Source organism: Cygnus atratus, chromosome 2 (assembly GCF_013377495.2).
Source record: "Cygnus atratus isolate AKBS03 ecotype Queensland, Australia chromosome 2, CAtr_DNAZoo_HiC_assembly, whole genome shotgun sequence".
Classification (NCBI taxonomy): Eukaryota; Metazoa; Chordata; class Aves; order Anseriformes; family Anatidae; genus Cygnus; species Cygnus atratus.
This window is the reverse complement of record NC_066363.1, coordinates 45,777,890-45,797,753: the sequence shown is the minus strand read 5'-3', so window position 1 is coordinate 45,797,753 and position 19,864 is coordinate 45,777,890. Positions and strand designations below refer to the sequence as shown.

The following is a 19,864-nucleotide window of genomic DNA, read 5'->3' as shown; positions in this document are numbered from 1 at the left end:
GGGGCGCTGATGGCTCCGCCTACGCCTTGACAGCCTCCCTCACGAGGGCTGCCGGGTCCTGGCGGCTCCCTCGAGCGGCGTAGATGTCGGAAAAAAAGACCTGCCAAAACATCTCAGACTTGTTTCTCAGAGCTGCTATAAAACTTTTGAATACAATATAGACATTTCTTTAAGTTTTTGCACTGAGGATAAGAACTACTAGTTAAATTCTGGAGCCTGTATATCCAAAACATCTGATTTAAGAATAGTCTTTTACTTTTTGACAACTTTTCCCTCAATTGTTGTACGATAAAAGATCCTTACCATGTAGGAATCAAATCCATCACGTGATTATCATATTTCCTAAAATAGATGAAATGGAAATATTAGGGAAATTTCAGGAATAATCAGGAAATATCAATACTAAAACCTTTTTACTAAGTGGGAAATATTTCTTCAAAAGATGAGTACCCCAATAGCTGAAGTTACTGCAGGAAAACACGGTGATTCTTGGAAAATACTTTATTTCCACAAGTTTTTGCTTTTCTGCTTGGTTTTTGCTATTTAAAATCCATACATCTAACAATATCACATTTTAAATGTGTCCATTGCTGTAATATTGAGGGCAGGTCTCTGTAGATCAGAGGTACTTCACCCAAGGTCCTGTGCTTCAAATTGCAACCCACAGATGTGAGTCAAAGTCAGTCCAAAAACAGCATATCCACACTGATGTGATGCTACGTGTGAGCTAAAGCAGCTCAATCTCAGCTTTTTCTAGGCTTCTGTACCTGAATAGGACTCATCAGCTTGAGCACATGATTGCTCATTGTGTCTGTCAGGTTGAACTTGATGTTGGCACCTGTCTGTATAGATGTCTTGATTTTTAGAAAGGCTTCTCCACAGTAATGTAAGTCACAGTATCCTCTGCAGGACTACAGGATAAAAATGTTGATTCAGAAGATATGGTAATAAGCAGTATTTTATACAATGTCAGTGCTTATGAGACTAGTTTATGATACTAGAGAGCAATTATAGAAACACATTCCCTACCCCTAGGAGCTTACAATCTAAACAAATAAAATATATTTCACAGAAGAGATTACTATACAAAAAGCAGAATTATCCTTATTATTATTTTTTTTTTCTTCCAGTGCATGTCCTGATATCTTGAGAACATAGGTGATTTTGAGTTGAAGTTGAGCAAGTTTTTTTTTTAATTTTATTTTGTTTTTGAGTAAAGCAAGCATTAAAATGTTAAAATGTTTAACAGAGTGATAGCCAGAGGAATCATTTGAGGAGTGGCTCAAAGAACTAAGATTGTAGAAGGGACCTGATTCAAGACAAAGTACAGATGCATCAAAGAAAAGATGCAGGGCAAAGGGTCATCCACGAATGAGAACTCAGAAAAATAGGAAAGAAGTATTTTTACAGAAAATATTATTTGCCTATCTATATTATTGAATCTGTATGCACGGACCAAGATCCTGTCGCATTAAGCTTCTTGATGCTTGGTTATGTGACAGTGCCCCCACTACATTCTACAAATTTCAGTGAGAGCTGTAGTAGTATAACTCCTTTGAGAAACAGACTGCAGGTTTTTATTAGCTGGAGGCCAGGGTGAAAATGCTGGTATGAATATTTCTCACACAGTACTTGCAGCTTCTGTTCACTGAAAACATTTTCCTATGTATCATCAAAATAGCCATTTATAGAAGTAAGAAAAATATTGCAGCCTATGATTTTCGGGAAAGGCTCCTTGAGCAGGGTAAGAGAGAAGCAGAGGTCTAAAAGGTAGTAAGCAATAAAAAAAAAAAAAAAGGCAATAGTATCCCTTCACTCCAGTGTTTGATATAATAATGTTTAATAGCAGTGGAAAACATAAAGAAAATAATTGGAATAATTTCTTCTTCCTACAAATGTAAATGCTTAATAATAACATATTTCTACAGTGTTTCTCACTGTAGATATTTAGTCTTTTAGGAGCTAGGCCACAGATACCTCAGCTCTTCAAGTTTGCTGAACATGCTTTGGAGATTAATTCGGCCAGAGTAAACTGATGGATACAAACCGGAGCAACTTAAAGAGTTGTCTGATGTCTAGCTGCTCTCTCTCCCATTTCTTCACCTCTCCTTTAAATGTCTTGGTAATTGCTTCTGTGCCTGCAGCGTCCATAATGATAAAGGAGGTAGAGCAGTATAAGGTCAAAAATGAACAACAAGCCAACAGCAACAACAAATCCGATAAAAATATCTGTAAAAAAAAAACGACAAGAATATTAAGGAAAGACATATATGTATGTCATCTTAGATACAAAGATAACAGTCTAATGACAAATAGGTACCATGGTAATATTTTCATAGCTGAATTTTGTTTGTATTTCTGTCAAGATCCCATGGACTGCATTTACTGACATATGCAATGTAGGTATGAAAATATACACTTAATCCTGAAAACACATAGATAGTTTACTGTGCATGATCAAATCTTACTGCTAGGTTTTCACGGGGCAAGTGTGACATTGCATGTGTAGTTAATGCAAACAGGAGTTTCATCAGGGATCAGCAAAATACTGAGTATATGCAGGAAGGGGGAAATACCAGGACTAATGAAAAGTGTCAAGTGTTGCCTTGACCCTCACTTCCCTCCTGGAAATAATATCCAGGAAGGAAGAGAGGAATTTGGCAAATGTTGTCAGCTGTCAGTAGTTCAAGGCAAACAGCTGCTATAGCTGCAAAGATCAGCTGCACTGTACATGTACAGTGGAAGCTAAGGTATCCTCAATACATAGTACTTATGCTAGAAATTCAGATGCATCAGTCTTACTGTGCATGTGCAAGCCATTTATGCTTTGCATCTGCAGAAGGTCTTGTGCATCTAATATAAACAGGACTCCTTGCATAGCACCTATACCTGTATTTCTGTCATTTTCAACAACAGGAACTCTAGTTTTGGTCGTGTCCTTACATTGCTCCTTATGTGAGTATGCAAATAATAGCACTAACTTCACACTGGTAGGTAAATCTATCCTTCACATTCTTAGAGAAATTTATTTTATATCTGCTTTCTTTGTCTATATTAAAGCTGGTCCACACCTGTTAAAAGGAGACCAACATATTTTGTGAAAGGTTCAAAGTTTGGAGCCCTTGATACGTCTTACATAGAAAATACAGAGCTGTTACACTACCTTTTGTTTTGTCTTTTTTCCCACATTCTTTTGACCAGCTTTCCGTAATTATAGGAGAAACTAATTCAGTGAACTTCTCAAGTGGGCAAGAAGAGGTGCATCCTGGCAGAGTGAGTAGGTAAGGGTCCTTCGAAGAGTCATTCCGATAATGCATTTCAATGCTATACTGCCTGATTAACGACATCGAAAATATTTTACTTTTTAAAGTTCTTAAATAAAAGGTTTCTTATGGAGAGACAGAATGTTGCAAATAGGCCCTAATCTAGAATTTGGTCTTCTGGAATAGAGGTTTTGTAAAAGACATCTGAAAGACAGTTTGCAAAAGCCAGTTACCACACAGATCACCAGTTAGGTCAAAAGGTCCTTTAGAAGAGCCTTCTGGCTTTTCCAAACCACCTGGTTTACCTTGGGATTTATGAGATGTCTTGGAAATCTTGCTATCATTTGAAGAAACAGGTAGGTTTGTTTTACCACTTATTTCCAACTGATAAAACTGTTTTCCTCTTCTTCCTGTCTCTCAAAGCACACGGATATACACATATCCAGCAAATATAATTTTTATTGTTTTTAATATAACATTGTGCCTGTGGACTACTCAATGAAATATCACTTTAAAACAAATTAGTATCTTTTTACAGTATTTGAGAGAAAAAGAATTTTGGGGGAAGAGGGAGCCAAGTTCCAAACACTCCTTGTTCTTACATAGATGAGAAGATACTTGCCCACTGCTTTCTTGGTAGAGTTCAAAAAACTGACAAGCAGCATATGGTGGCAGTTTTCCATTGAAAATATTGAGAGCGATCTGGAGGGCCCCAATTGTGGTGTCATGCTATTGGGAAAAAAAAAAAAAGTCCATCTTTTCATTCAGTAAAGCGTGAACTACCAGAATCATGAGAAGAGAAAAAGACTAGAGAGGGAGTAGAGATTCAGATAAAATAAAACCTGTTTAAAATTGACAATAAGACCTTATTCAGTATATTCACCATCAGGCAAAATGTTAACAGAGTACTACAGACATCAGGGGGCATTTTCAAAGAGTTACTGAAGTATGTGTCTTACATCTTTTGGCTATATTTCAGAGAAGAAGTACTGGAGGAAAACAAAATCTGATCTGAGAAATCTATTTTTTTCAGTGCATTTCCTCCCCACACCCTTCCTTCAGGAATGCTTTTTGATTACAAGATCAGATCGACTGTACGATGTAGTGCATCTCATCACATTTCAGGTAAAGATACAAGTCCTTTTTAAGATATTACACCAAACGGTTGCATACAAAGACTGTTCTCCTCACCCCTACATATGCTCCAGAACTTTTTAAGCCGTGGTTTCTTCTATTTTGACTTACACAGTAAAATCTCAGTTTGGCTTCTATTTTTGATGGAATCTGTTACCCTCCACCCACCCACCTGCAATCTCTTCCTCTTCCCATTATTCCTTCTTTTGCAAGGAAATCCAGGAGGAGGTGTTGAATTAAAGGAAATCCAAACAATTTGATACCTAAACTTCGTAGGCATCTCTGTATATATGTTTGCTAGGTTTGTTTATATTATAGTCTAACATCTGCATTTTAATTATTCAGGATCAGTTTCAAAAATAGTGAGTATACATGGCCCCACGATATTAAAACAGTAATGAAAATTCTGTATGCACTTCTTGTTCTTCTCAAAAAGAATATACTAGAGCTAGAAAACACACAGAAAATGCAGCAGGAAAAACTTTGGGTATTGAGCAGATTCTGTATGAGAAAAAAATAAATAGATAAGGACTGTCTCAGAAAAGGAAAGATAGAACAGATGAGGCAGAAAATAGTAAATTCATGAGTGAACCAAGAATGGCCATTCCCTGTTTCTCACAATAGAAGTGCTAGGAGGGAGATAAACCACTATTAAGTTAAAAAAAAAAAAAAGGGAAAAGAAAAATAAGGAATTTTTTCTTCCTTTTAAATTTAGAAGTCATTGCCACAGGATGTTGCAGAGGCCAAAAGTACAAATGTATTTAAAAAGTGAGTAGATAAATTGTTGGAAGAAGGTCTGTCAAGAGCTATTAAAAAAATAAAAAAATCTGTGACAGATTCTGTCACAGGAAGTCCATAAACCACAGTTTGCTGGGAAGTTGTATCACAAGAAGAATCACCCCATGCTGGCATTATTCTCATGTTCTTCCCTGCAGCTGCCTGAGACAGGATTGCAAATAAGCTAAGTGGATCTTGGTCTGAATGAAATGACCCTCTTCAACCTCTAAAATAATATAAATATAAATATATATATATATATATATTTTTAAAGAATACTCATCTGTATCATCCTTTTCATGTGTATGTGTTTGGAGACACAGCTGGGATTCTGCTATATGTCAGTATCTCTGGGTTAAAAGCACTTAAAGCAAGATGCAACTTATAGAGTCTGCATCAATAAGTTTCAGGAAAAAAAAAAATATATATATATAAAATACATAGATATATTTACCAAATACAGTTTGACTGAAACTGAGGTGTGAATCATGGTCCTGATGTATTCTGGTACTGACCTGTGTTCAGCTTATTAGCAGAACTGAACTATATATTATTTTCTCATTTAACTTACATGGAGACTGATTATTCTCATTCAGAGACTTTTACTAGTGAAATCATATCAGTATTTATAAAAGGTGAAGATACTTACAGCAGAGTAGACCTCCATTTTTCTTTCTTTTGAAGAATTGGCAGCTTGTTTAAAACTATTTAGAATAATATTCACAAGGACACCTTAAAAAAAGATGGGGAAAATGAAGAGGAAAATAACGATACTACATTTGCATAAAACAAAAAAAGCAAAAGATTTTGAGTGTCAAACAGAACGCATCTACTCAGGCCTCAAACTATTTTTGTCTTTTTTTTTTTTTTTCAGCTTTCCACAAGTACATAACTAGAGAGAAGAAATTACAAAGGGGAAATATATCATTCATCATCCAGGTCAACTGAAATGATGGTGTTTACAGAAATCAGAACTATGAGAATTATGCCTTTTGTGACACTTCCACTTTCGTTATGCTGAGACCTCTTTTTTTTTTTTTTTTTTTTTTAAGTGTTGTAATAATGACATCTGTGGCAGCCTCTTCCTTTCTAGATGCTGAAGAAATATTTTAACAGTCCAGCCAGTCACACAGTATCAGTTCTTGTTTTTTCCTAAGCTCTTTTGTACTTCTGGTCCAAACCAGAGATACTCCAAAGCAATGGAACAAAGGTAGCATAAATTTCTTGCAGCACGATTTGTATCATCTTAGAGGAAAAGGGCATAACTAGTGTTTCTATTAACACTAAAAAAGGTCTGACCTCATGTTATGGCAAGCTACCAGCTAGCAGGTCCAGTGCAGGTCTCAGCCTGCAATTATTATATGGCTTGACCCAGTGATGTTTATGCCCAGACGATGAGGCTGCTAATAATTCTTTACCTAGGTTTAGAATGCAGGTTGGGTGCATTGCAAAGCCTTGCAACAAACAGTCCAGACTGTGGACATTCAAGTCACTTGTCTGAGTTTCCTGTTCAAGGATACTGGGGGATCACATGCTGAACGCCTGGGTCTTTTCCTAGTGTATAGCCAGAATGTGCAGAACCTGTGCACCCCAATTTCAGAGCTAATCAGTAGTCCCAGTTCTTGCAATATAGACATAACTTGAATTTTTCATCTTCCATTGTGATCAGACTGTTTTGGAGCAGCTTTACATCGGGCTCTCAGGGAGCTATCACTGTGTTGCCAAGGTCTTTGCACAATATATAACCAGTACATTGAAGGGAAAAAAAAATCAAGAAACAACAACAATATATATTGGAGATATGCAATTAAACTTAAGCTAATATTAGACAAGTGAAGATTATACCCATGAGGCCTCATTTTTTTTTCCTTATATTTCTTTCTCAAAATCTTAATTTCTTAAAATGTACAGGATAGCTAACTAAAGACATTCATGTTTATACTTTCTTTCAGTACCCAATCCATGCAAATCCCAGTATTCAGCACATATTATCATGCTTAATATGGCATCCAATCTCTACAGTTACAAATCAAGGTTCTGGTAAATAATTTTGCATGAGCAAGGTGATTGGATGTTGTACATTATCATAAGCATTGTATCCTCCTTTCTGAGAGCTAAGCATTTTTTATTTACCTCCTTGTAGTCGTGATTTCTCTTCTGTTTTATAAACCCCAAACAGGGATAATAAGGACAATTCTGCCAGTTTTTCCATCTTGTCCACTACATCTTTGGTGGCCCATACAGGGAGAGAATAATTGTGAATACCCTAGTAATAAAGGAAAACAAAATGATTTTTTTTCTTGTTTCCATCTTTCTGTTGCCCAGTTTCACACTACTATATTTGGACTATGTGTGGCTGTCCTGCACTTCTTTGTTCATTTCTGGTTTTTATCATCAGCATGCCTTGAAATACCCTCTGCGGGAATTCGGATCAGCCTGAGGTGGATGAACAGGAAGAGCTGAATCATCTGTGTAGAGGGAATCTCTTGTAAGTACAATATATTCTTGCTATAATGGTACTTTCCGGGGGTGTTGCTAGTGTGAAAGATTGCAGACACATCCTCTTTCTGTCTTCTACTCGTAGGTCTTCAGGGTACAATCCAGCTCGAAATTGTCCCACCTTTTCTATGAGGTTGTCCAGATGCCAGTTCCATCACTGGTCATTTATAGACAAGTGTCACTCTCCCATCACATAAGAATGACTGTGTCTTACAGTGCCTAGGTACCTCTAAATGGAGGATATGTTCAACAACCTTCACGTACTGCTAATATTGACTGGGACCAGATGAAATCATCCCATGCTTAGGGAGTCTGACTTCATTCACTCTGAGCTATCATCACCTCCTAATTTTCTAACTTGCAGATCATAATCTTACCTCTTGTTTTCAACATGTAAGTATTTTGATGTTTACCTTTTGATAGATTAAACCAGATAACTTCATTTTTTTCTGTTAAGAATTCATAAATACAACCCAGCCAGCATGCTCAAATAATTCCATGACAACATATTGGAAAGGAAAAGGAGGGAACAAAGGGAGTAGATTTTGGTACCAGTGCATCAGGGTAAAACATCAAATGAAAACAGTAGTTTTCCAATCTGTAAACCATGTTTTTGAGGTATCTTTTACCATTGCACTAAAGTTGGATTCAGATTCAATGATAAAAATAATAAGCAAATTCAAGAGAGAAGGCAGCTCATTCCTATGAAACCACATTGGCATTGTTTAATTAAAACATATCTTGGAGTTATTTTCTTTCCCAACCCCTACTGCATTATTATTACCTCACAGTATAGTGTATCATATGTATTCCAGAGCTGGAAATTGTCAAGTATTTTAAGATGATTTAGTTCAAGTCCTGTGTTAACTGCCATTGTTTGTAAAAAATCCTGGGGGAAAAAGAAAAAAAAAGTGAAGAATACCACAGATACTCAGTACATACAGAACGTATATACATACAGATTCACTAGCATCCAACCTGGCAACACACTAGTATTTAATCTTACGCAGGTGAAACTATCATAAGGGAAGATTTTGATTGCAGTTTTCATTTTGTAACCATTTTAAGATGTTGATTTCTATTTCAGACACTGCTTCTTGCTCAGCCCTGCTATAGGTAAGTCTGGTGCTCTCACTGCTGCCGCCTTCTCTCCCTCTTCCAACTGCTCTGTCACCTCAAAACTTCAGAATTAAGGAAGAAGAAGGCATTAATAGAAAAGGAAGATGAGAAAATAGGTGTGGTGAAAATAGAAAGTATATATAAAAAAAAAAAAAGCAGAGGCAAACACTCAGGATAAGGCAAAAAGAAACTGAAGAGGAAACAAGGTTTTCCTTCTCTTATTTAAAGGAGGCTGATTGTCTAAGTAATAGTTTCACAACAGTTCCCATAAGGATTCTTACTATGTGCCACCATAGAAGAGTGAAGGGATTGGATAATATCCCTTATTCCTACATTACCTGTTTCATGCTGGCAGCTGAAAGAGAGGACTTCTATGAAGCTGTAATACGCCTCCCTGGCAGGTGAATGAATCTGACCAAAGTAATTGAGCTACCAGAAAGTTAGAATCCAACAAAAAGGAAGAAAAAAAAAAGTTGGGTTTAGCCCAACAAGCATAGAAAGTAAACCTGAAGTGACTTAGAGAGAATGTCAGGGTATGAGAAACACAAGACCCCTTCTTTATTAGTTCAGTAGTGCTATTACAAAGTGTACCGTATGCATATGAGAGCAGCAATAACCACAACTACTGTCCATATGGTTGCTTGAGGCAGGTATGCCATCCATGTACCTACAGTCTGCAGTAGCACTGGAATGAGAAATTTTGGATCACTGATTGTGGATATTTGTGTCAGAACCAAAACAGAAGCATATCTTATGATGGACCCAAAATGCATCTCTGAGAGAAATTTACACAAATCAAAGTGTTGCCTGGTTGGGTTTCTTTTACTCCTCTGTTATCATAGAATAGTTTGGGTTGGAAGGGATCTTGAAGATCACCTCATTCCAACCCCCTGCCATGGGCAGGAACACCTCCCACTAGACCAGGTTGCTCAAAGCCCTATCCAGCCTGGCCTTGAACACCTCCAGGGATGGGGCATCCACAACTTCCCTGGGCAACCTGTTCCAGTGCCTCACCATTCTTATAGTAAAGAATTTCTTCCAAATATCTAATCTAAACCTACTCTCTTTTAGTTTAAAGCCATTACCCCTTGTCCTATCACTACACCCCCTGACAATGAGTCCTTCCTTACCTTTCCTGTAGGCCCCCTTTAGGTACTGGAAGGCCACTATAAGGTCTCCCCAGAGCCATCTCTTTTCCAGACTGAACAACCCCAACTCTCTCATCCTGTCTTCATAGAAGCATCTGTTGCAGTGTCAATTTCAGAGAGTCACAGCAGCAAGACCTAAACCTTCCTAAGTTTCACGAGTTTTATCATATTTTTAGAGCTAATTTTGTGCTGCCCTGCGTAACTGGAAATTGCTGCATCCATGAATTTCTTCTCCCCTTGGATCACTGAACTTTAATTATATGAAGCTCTAAATAGTCTTAGAAAATGAATGTTAAATTCATATTTTAAAATACAAATTAGTATAAACAAACAAGCAAACATGAGAAATGCATAAATGTATCAAACATACTTTTAAATGGTATTGGCCTAAAGATAGATAAATATTTAAATAAAGATATATTTAAATAAAGATTGAAAAAATTTAATCTTTATTTTGTCTTACCATGTATGGTTGTATTCTACTTTGAAATTCAGTAGATGTTTGGGTTTCATTCTGAAGTTCATCAAAACGGGGACAATCACTCAGAGGAAAATGCAACCTCTGAAACAGGAGAAGTAAAACTTAAAATAGTTGTAGAACTAACAAACACACCTCTAGTTTCTCTGTTGCTGAGATTGCTGATGTAATATTTGTGAGATGAATTGTTAGTGACCCTGATACAGCTACTCCATAATAGTTCATTTGGATACCTTGTTCATGAATTCATGAATAGAGGAAATGGACTGTAGTAGCTTGACTTTTCAGTGGCTACCTGTGGCTATGATAGCTTGATTTCCATCAGTCTAACTGATTTTGAAAGGAATGCATGTCTGTCAGGAGTTTGCTTTGGAAAACTGGTCAGGGTCCATGATCAGGAATTTAAAAAAGATACCATTTACCTCTTTTAATTTCTGAATCTCACTACCTGCAGCTTGACTCTACCTACTATTGGAATCTGAATTGCTTCTCAGTCTGCATGTCTTGCTCTCAGCTGTTTGGAGGTAAGTAATGTATTATGATAAACACTTTAAGTACCACTTAATGGTCAGAACTTGAAATATGAGTGACAGATAAATCATGCTTCTGAAATATCCAAAAATATGAGCCTAATAGCTCCGCTCTTGTTTAGAAGCATGGTTTCATATTTAATAATTCCATGTCTATGCATTATGAGGTCACCTGATAGTACGTATTCGATCTGAACAGTGTGTGAATACATATGCATCCATCAAACTCTGTGTGTTGGCAAATACATGTTTTATGCCAGTTGCAGAAGGACGGATGATACCTAATAAAGTCTGCTAATAAAGTTATGATGAGCAAAATAAGCTTGTGCTGGTTCAGCACTTTATGCCACATCACTAGAACATTTTTGACCCAGCAGTAATATTATCCTGTAACCATACAAACTTTGTAATAGAACAGACTTAACGTACAGTAGAGAAATTCTCTCTCAGTAGAGGCTCCTAGGAAAACCCCATGCCATTAAAGTTGAATATCTATGGCTTATATAGGACTTAAAGTGCAAGAAGTTCTACTCTGACTTGGGATGAACATTAGCATGCAGCATTTAGAGTACATCTCTTTTTCTCTTTGATTAATCAACATGAGGCTTGCAGCAGCCACCAACTGACAGTAGCACACTTTCACTTGGACAGATTTCCAAGGGTACGTTTTCTCTGTAACAGAAGCACACTGCAGGGTGAAGTCTCAAAGCTGCAATATGAACCTTGGGAATGTTTAATTACACAATAACAAATGTTTCTCTGGCTGTATGTCTTAATTATCCCCTCCCTTTGGCTTCATTAAGCAGTGTTCAGTACTGTTGCCTGTCAGGTCTTGATGGATCTCAGTGGCTCAAAAATAAACTGTGATTATTTTTTTTTCGTTTTTTTTTTTTTTTTTTTTACAGGATTGTAGGTGGCCTCAATTTCCCACTTCGTGTTGCTTAGGGCTTGAAAACACCTGGCTTAACAAGGCAACAATGTTATTTTTCCAGGTGGTCTGCATATTTAACATGATTTTTCAATTACTGCAGAGGTGTGTTTCATCACCCAAAGTGAAAAATCAATGCCCAATGCTGAAGCAGCTGCAGAAGTGATGGGTACTACACATTTCTACAGATGAGCTTGTAGTCTGCAAACAGCTTGTGGCACTTCACTGTCATGTTCCTAATAACTTTGAGACTTTATTTGGCCAAAGCTCTGACTGTTTTGGTGCTTTTAACATCCTGGGGTATAGGAACTTCCCCTGGTATTCAATTTTTATATAATAGTGACAGTATTATTTTTTGTTTAGGGGCAGAAGCAAGTTTCAAGCTGAATCACATTGTGCCTAATCAAGTTTGTGGGAACCCCTTCTCCTTGTACCTGTTTTCAAGCATGGCTTTAAAATAGAGAAAGGCCAATGGGCGGGTAAGTGTGGCCATCCCTTATGAAAGAGTCCCTCTTCTGATGTTGGTGACTGGACAGGCAGTTATTTAACAGGTCTTTTGCATACGTTTCCTTTAAGTCAACTTCTATCCTCAAAGGCAGAACAAAATTAACTTTTCTGGCGCTACATCTAATAATTTTTTTTTGGTTCTTAATTAACATATTTCCTTACACAGTCCTTGTTACAGGAGCCAGTGGCATTAAAATCTAAATCTGAGTCAGCCAGGAAGAGGTGCGTACAGCAAAACTTCTACAAGACCTATCATTCAGGTAGGACTGCTCTTATCATGAACCGTAAGGCAAATGCTAGTTTCATTAAGTGTTTGTATAGCACTGAGCATAAAAGGGCCCTTGTCTGTAATTAGGGTGCCTCAGTGTTACCAGAACAGGAAAGTAATAATTGAGAGGTCATTACAGTGGCTGATGTAAATCCCATTCCTTAAATAAGCAAAGAAACAATATGCTAAGGAGGGGAAGGTCTGTCTAGCTGATTGGTGCTCAGAAAAGCACTTGTTCTCCATGCTGTTTTAGGGCAACTTCCTTGCAATACTGTCCACAAGCATCTTATGAAGAAGTTGTAGAGCTGTACCTTGAAGAAAATGGTATGTGGTTGACAAAACAGGTATTCTGCAACTATAGAGCAAGGATTTTCATGCAGCTATTACAGTTGACCTGTGACATGCTTGTCAGCCAGTAGATGCTTTCTATTAGATTGAGATCAAAGGGAATAAAATATTTTCTTTAATTTTTTGTTTCTTTTTTTTTTCTTCTTCTTCCGGGAAAGCCAAGACATTATAGGAAGTATCCAGACAGTACTCACCCTATCTGTTGCTTTTGGCACAATATGAACAGGAATGGGTTGCCAGAGAAGCTCAGGGTTCCAAATTTGGCTGCTAGTTGGTGGAAAGAGGCCAGAGAGGTATGACTGGGCACTCATAATTGTGCGATCATAATCTGTACTTTGGATATAAAACTGGAGATAGAATGGCAAAAAATTAACAAACAAAACACCAACAAAAAAAGGAAACTTAACTCATCAATCGTGGCTTCCTGTTTTCAGTTGTATGTTTTTGCATAGAATCAGAACAGTGAAGCTGTTAGTTAGAACTTTATAGGGCTCTACTTCATTTGTATAAATCAAATTGCCAAAGCATCTTTCAGTTTGGGATCTAACCTTCCAACTGTATATTCCAAAAAGTATAAGAAGACATGATTTTAAACGTGATTTTAAAGATCGAAGCTCTCCATCTGAGTTTAACAAAGTCTTTCTTGGAAGCTATAGTCTTTTATGCCTTCCCATCATTGCATTCCTCATGTATTGACCAAAATAGCAGTGATATCTTCCCCACAATGGATCTGTGCCGTATGACAAGCATATCCAAACAACAGTGAGGCTTCTCATTCACAAGACAAAGTATGTGAACATGGCCCATCACATTGCCCATACGTTCATCTTTAAACAAGGTAGAAAAATATTGGGTTGCTATGGATAAATATCCAATTCATTCGATGGTGTGGAGCTGCTCAGACCCAGAAAACTGAGCCATGGAAGAACCAAAATGAACTAGGAACTTTTAGTAGGAACTGAAAGTTATAGATTTGATCCTATGTTTTCACCTTGACATAAAAGCCTGACTTCCAAAAAGTTCTTCTGCTACCTTAATTTTTGTATTAATTAAAGAAATATGATGACGGATGTGCTTTTATCTATCACAAGTCCGTAGTTTATCTATCACAAGTCCATAGTTCTGCTATGCCGGAGAACTGTCCTCCAGACAGTTCTGCTATATACCTCTTTCCGGTTGTATGTGCTGTTCAGAAAGTTGGCATATCTCTTCCTCACGTACTGTCCAAGTTCATACAGCTGCTGCATTCCAGTCTGTGAGGCAAGTGTACAGATGGCTATTAGATTAAGGTGATTAGAGAATGTCAAGTTTCTTTTCTATTTCCTTTTTTGTCTTCAGCAATTTCTTTTTACATGATTATTAACCACATTTATAGCATACTGTATATGTTGTAGGTGACCAAGAATTTTTAACAGAAATAATCATTTATATCTATGAAAAAATGATACATTCTGAAATTCTAAGACTTCAACATCTGCTACAGGAGAAGCAATGCACCTGATTCTATATTAAATACTGTTTCCACAGTGCTGTAGCTCTGTAGATGCTGCTGGAGTTATTCATGAGCAACACTGTGAAGAGTATGTCAGTTAGTGATAGCTGAAAAAGGAGTGTTAATAACCTAGTATTCATTACTGTCATTGCTGTGCTAATTTATCAACCCGATAAATTATAGAAATAATTACAAAATAAATGATAAATTGGTGGCTTACATTCCATGCGTTTAAAATTTCTTTCCCATCTTTGTTTTGGTACACCTGCAGTTGTCTTACACTGCGCACTGTCTTTTCTATCATTCATTTCCAAGACTGTGAGCAGAACTTTGTATCTTTTAGCTTCAGAGAAGTACATTCTTACTACTGTTGCTAAGAAGATAATAACATAGAAAAAAGCTCTCAAAAAAAAAAACTTTACGAAAGCAGCAACTTTTTTTTCTTCTTACAAGTTACTTACAGGGAGATAGTAACCTGTTGTATGAATGCCTGAAGTTTACAGATCTTTAAAGCCTTACTTCAAATAATAAATGCTGAATTGTCTCCAATTCATGTTTCTGCATCATGATGACATATTGTTAAGGAATGCATTGGCCTCTCTTTGCTCCAGAATTTCATGTGCCATACACAGTTAAAAAGCTAAGGCTTGATCTTAATGTTGAAATGCCACAGCAAGAAGTAGGTTCTGTGTATCCTAGTGAAGGTCTGGGCTGAAAACAGCCTTATTAGAAAACACATTTCCCCAGAATTAACTTTCTCCTGTAAGACTTCCCTTTTTTATTAATTATTTGGGGGGGGGGGGGGGCATCCTTTCCGTGAAATATGAAATCAATATGAAATATGGATTCATTACTTGACCTGGTGGGAAGGTGCTATTCATTTATTTTGTCACAGATCCCAGTGCTTAATGGTCGTTAGACTTCAGCAATTTTAGAGTAAGGATAATCTTTAAATTTGCCATTTGTTTGAAGGCAGACACACTGTCAGGAAGTTATTGTTTGTAAGAAGATAGTTATATAGCTATGATGAACAAGACTTCAGAGTACAGTAGTTGGATGAGTACTGTTGCAAAAATATTTATGAATTACAGGGTATTGCTAATGGGCACTGTCAGTACTTGGAATTTGCTCATGTCTGCAGGGCACACATCAAAATCTGCCCATTTCTTATTTTTGTAGCATAGGTAAGTGCTACTGAGAGAGTTAACATACCTTGGTAAGTTGCCCAAATCCTTGGGGCCATTCACTTTCTTTGTGTAGATCAGTTGGAAAGTTTACAATTGGCGTTCTGTCACCATGTCGGAAAACCTAGTAAAATTCCCATTAAAAAAAAATCATCTCAATAATAAATCTCAATCTCAATAATCATCATTAATCTCAATAATCATCACGAAATAATTGATCCTTCAAATTCCCTTGAAAATCGTTGTGTACTACAACATTTATTACTCCTGGGTTACAGATAACCTTCCTGGCCTGTTGGAAGACATACAGCACAGAAGGATGAGAGAAAAGAAGGAGGCATCATAAAATCAGAGAAGACAATGGAAGGGTAACGAGGACATACATAAAAAGGACAAAGCACACCTGCTGGATGTATTCACTTCAGTTTCTTTATATGAAGTGCTTCACCTCTGTCTGTTCTCAGAAGTTATAGATGGATAGTTATTAAATACCCTCTCCTTTAACTCTAGTACAGCTTGAACCTGGTTTGGTGTCTGAGTTCTCCCATTGTTTCTTTACAACAGTGTGAGGGTGAGCATTTCAGATCGAAATGGCCATGTGAATCAGACTTTGACCAGCATTTGCTTCCATTGTTATCAGGCGAAAAATCATCCTGGAGAAAAACTAGGGTGGGGGAGAGGGTAAGCTGAGAGCATGTCATGTATAGTTTACAAAATATCTTCATTCAGAAATACCACGAATAACAGTGAATTATGTGCCTCTGAGTAATAGTGGGCCTCATAAAGACATTTTTATTGATAGACTGAACTTCAAGCAGAAAGATTTCTTGTTTTGAAGCTGGCAGTAGGAATGGAAAAACAATTGATCAATGGAATTAGTCATGCTGCCAGTTCAGAGAAACCACAGATGAAGAAATACTGAGCATGTTTTGTCAAGGTTTCAAACGGCTTGAGTTGATTAGACAAATATATAACAAGCTCAGTCAGCACTTCCTATCTTTACAAGAAGAAACACATTATGAAATCTCTGTACTTCAGAAAACCACACCTCTTTGTATATATGACAGGTGAAATGAGTGCCTGTGTGGAGGCAGAAGTTACAGGTCAGAATTTCCTTATAGAGATACAATAAATCAGTATTTCTACTTGGGTACCCGATGGTCCTAAATATATTTTTTCTGTTCTATTTCAAAATCAGTGCACAAGAATTATGCTGAAGATGAGTGTCAACATGTGAAAAGGAAAGCTAAAATAGCATTTTGACAAAATGGCTGGTGTTACAGCTTTTCAGCCAAAAAGACTTGTGGCCAATAATTAAAACACACTAAATCAGCACAAACATGGAAGTCATGAGGAGAGAGCGAGGCACCTTTCCATGGCACAGCAGAAATCTGGAAGTGAGCAAAAGGGAACGTTTGTCTGGTTTCCCTCCCCTACCCCACAGGTATGTTTTATCTTGTGCAGTTCTGCTAAGAAAGTTTTAAAAAGTCATTGTGACACATTTTCACAATGCAAAAATACTCTCAGGTGACAACATAGCAACTTACAGAGGATGGAAAATGACCACTGAATTATCTCAGAAAGACGTCTTTTAGACTTGCTTTGACTGTAGCCTGACTGTCATTTTATTCCATTGTATTAGTGTTATGTGCTGGGGCCAATTCCTGTCTCACTAATTTCTGTTTCTGCTAGCAATTCTGTTCCCATGTAAATTCAATGAGTGAGTTCAGAAGACAAAATTCAATTGAACACACAGAAGCCATGCCTTGAGGAAGGAGATATATATTGATAATAAGACTAAATCTATAGTAACTTTTTAGGCAGTCCATCTAAGAAAAAGTATCAGGGATAAAGGAAACAGTTTAAATTAAATTTACACATTATTTTAACTTCAATTGTGTCAAGTTACTTCATAAATGGATATAATGGTATCTTCTTTTTTTTTCTCTCTCTTTTTGGTGGTTGGGGAAGGTGGCTGCATAGGTGTGATAAGGAAGATGATTTCGGGTAAGAAGGCTCTTATCTCCAAATGGTAAGCATTTCCTGTAACTTTTTTTTTGCAGGACTATTGCTTGTTAGAACACAGTAACAGCTGCAATTCAGTAAAAGCCTCGTTTTCTTCAGCAAGTTAAATCTCTAAAGCCTTCTAGCTGCCTGATTTCACCCCTGTGTCTAGTTGTCCCTCTTAAATTGAAATATTTGACGATAATGCTGTACTCAGAACGTTACTGGAATGAGGGTTAAGTCCCTGCTTTGTGCACTGTCTGATACAGCAGCACGGCTCAAAAACAATAGGAACTGGTTTTTCCTGTGCACTCTGGCCTTTCTCCAAGTGACACATCTACATAATCCAGCCAATAAACAACTAACTATTAAGTGCTTTATCAAAATCTAGATCGTATGTTTTGGACACACTACTTCTGTCTGTTATGTGTGCACTCAATGCCTCAAATACAGGAAGGTGGAAGAATATCTTTAAAGTAAAATTCTTATTTATAAATGTCAGTTCCAATCCCTACAACTTTGTGTTGAAAATACAACTCTAGACTAACTATACTTTAGGAGTATACCTCTAATTAAAAAATAGATAAATTAGGATGAAAAGGGTTGTGATGCAACCTTCAGCATCCAAAATACTTTATTGAATTAATCTCTATTTTTCCTCAGCTATTGAGGAAACTGATGCTGGAGTACTGTCTAGTTGCTTTAAAACAAGTAACAACCCAGCAAAAAAACCAATTACAGTCCATTTTCAAATACCTGAAGTTAATGCAGCTTAAATCTCTACACAAAATGCCCTTTTCTGTTTTTTCATATACTACTGTGCCCATTCAGTTCTTCTGAAGTGGAAAATACTTCTCTTTTTATGGTGTCTTCTATTTTGGAATCTCAAAGCACCTTATAACATAAGCTTCCAAGCCCTGAGAAGGTAGGCCAGAGTCGCCAGTTCCGACTGTGCAAGAGTGTCAGCTAAATCAAGCAAAGACAGGTGGACTAGACCTCGGATCTCTGAAATCCTGTGTGCTATGCATCTATCACAAAGCTAAGCGGCTCAGTTACCCTGAAAACAAACAAACAAACAAATCAAAAAAAACCAACAATGTAGTGATTAGGAGATGAAAACTCTTGAGATAAAATGCCTCTAGTTATAAGTTTTTAAACTCTGTAAGCCAAAGGGCAGTAGTATTTCTAAGTCAAAAAGACTCAAAGCAACTGCACACCTTCTTTGATTCGACAGCCATATCAAATTCCCCATATTCCCCACTACTAAACAGAAAATAAATCTACTTACTACAGCCACAAACTTCAGTTCTCTTTCTGTGGTAGCCTGCTGAAGTAGGGTGAAGATAATATAGAAAGCAAAACACGGAATCCTAGATGGGTTGGGAAGCCGTATCACTCTCATCCTGGCAGCAGATGAAAAAAGCCTTTGTAGCTCCAGCAGCTGTTCAGGCTGAACAGCCCAGACGTGAGGCTGTACTTCAAAAGGGGTGGAACTGCTGCTGGTGAATTTCAAATCCAGAAGGAATGCTGTGTGACTATGCAACAAATCCCAACGCCCTTTGTTTTCAAATTACTGTTTACATTCCATTTAATGAAATCATAATTCATTTCCTTTTTCTCTCTGAGATTTTTCTCTTTTGGAGTTGAAGGATGAGGTTGAAATATGAAGGAGTTCTTAGGCATTTATAATGTTTCAACCTACCTGTTCTACTTCCTCTTCTTAGGGCTTTGAATTTTTCCAGACTACAACACAGCCAAAAGGATGAACTCAGAACCAAGAGCTAGGCAATACTGTTTGTTTTCTCTTTGCTGTTCAGTTCATCCTCTTTTCAGCTACCTTTTTTCTTTATTTATCTACATTGTCACTGCAAAATCAACATAATTATTTTAAACAAGACTTCATATATGTTAAAATTGCCCATCCCAGAGATAAAATAATCCTTACAACAAATGCATTCTTTAAGCTGCTTTCTGGGCAGTTATTTGCTCTTCAATTTGAGTGTGATGTTTTTCTTTTCCATTGGAGCATGTCTATACTTTGTCTTTTGTAACTAATTATGTCAAGTTGTCTTTTGGCCTCAATTCTCTAAGAATTTTTTCATGAATAGGCCCTGGAGCTCATATTTTTTTACTGTTCCTGATTAAGAGCACTGTTTCTGACACCCACTGGCTTTGAGCAGATTGC

General features: G+C 37.1%; 1 protein-coding gene across 2 annotated transcripts; it reads right to left on the bottom strand.

Annotated features, from left to right (window-relative positions):
* Positions 1-551: 551 nt before the first annotated feature.
* LOC118249676 (prostatic acid phosphatase-like) lies at positions 552-19,183 on the bottom strand. Of its 2 annotated transcripts, XR_007707898.1 has the most exons (12): positions 18,968-19,171; positions 15,704-15,799; positions 14,166-14,252; positions 13,194-13,346; positions 10,404-10,502; positions 8,458-8,562; positions 7,308-7,440; positions 5,824-5,906; positions 3,882-3,992; positions 3,164-3,329; positions 2,048-2,229; positions 552-911 (listed from the first exon to the last, which is right to left on the bottom strand). XR_007707898.1 is itself a non-coding variant. In XM_050709140.1 (11 exons), the coding sequence occupies exons 1-11, from the start codon at positions 19,079-19,081 to the stop codon at positions 2,111-2,113; spliced, it is 1,266 nt and encodes a 421-aa protein (XP_050565097.1). In that variant the 5' UTR covers positions 19,082-19,183; the 3' UTR covers positions 1,821-2,110. The 2 variants fall into 2 exon arrangements, 1 of the variants encoding a protein (XP_050565097.1); XM_050709140.1 differs by lacking the exon at positions 552-911 and having other exon boundaries at positions 1,821-2,229; positions 18,968-19,183.
* Positions 19,184-19,864: the final 681 nt, after the last annotated feature.

Bases quoted from the DNA above. Each gene is read 5' to 3' on its own strand.
- LOC118249676 (XM_050709140.1), bottom strand. From the start codon at position 19,081: ATGAGAGTGATACGGCTTCCCAACCCATCTAGGATTCCGTGTTTTGCT. The intron at 13,347-14,165 runs GTATATAGCAGA...TTCTATCTCCAG, and splicing joins GCACATACAACCGGAAAGAG to TTTTATATCCAAAGTACAGA. The intron at 3,330-3,881 runs GTATCTTCTCAT...TTAATCAGGCAG, and splicing joins ACCAAGAAAGCAGTGGGCAA to TATAGCATTGAAATGCATTA.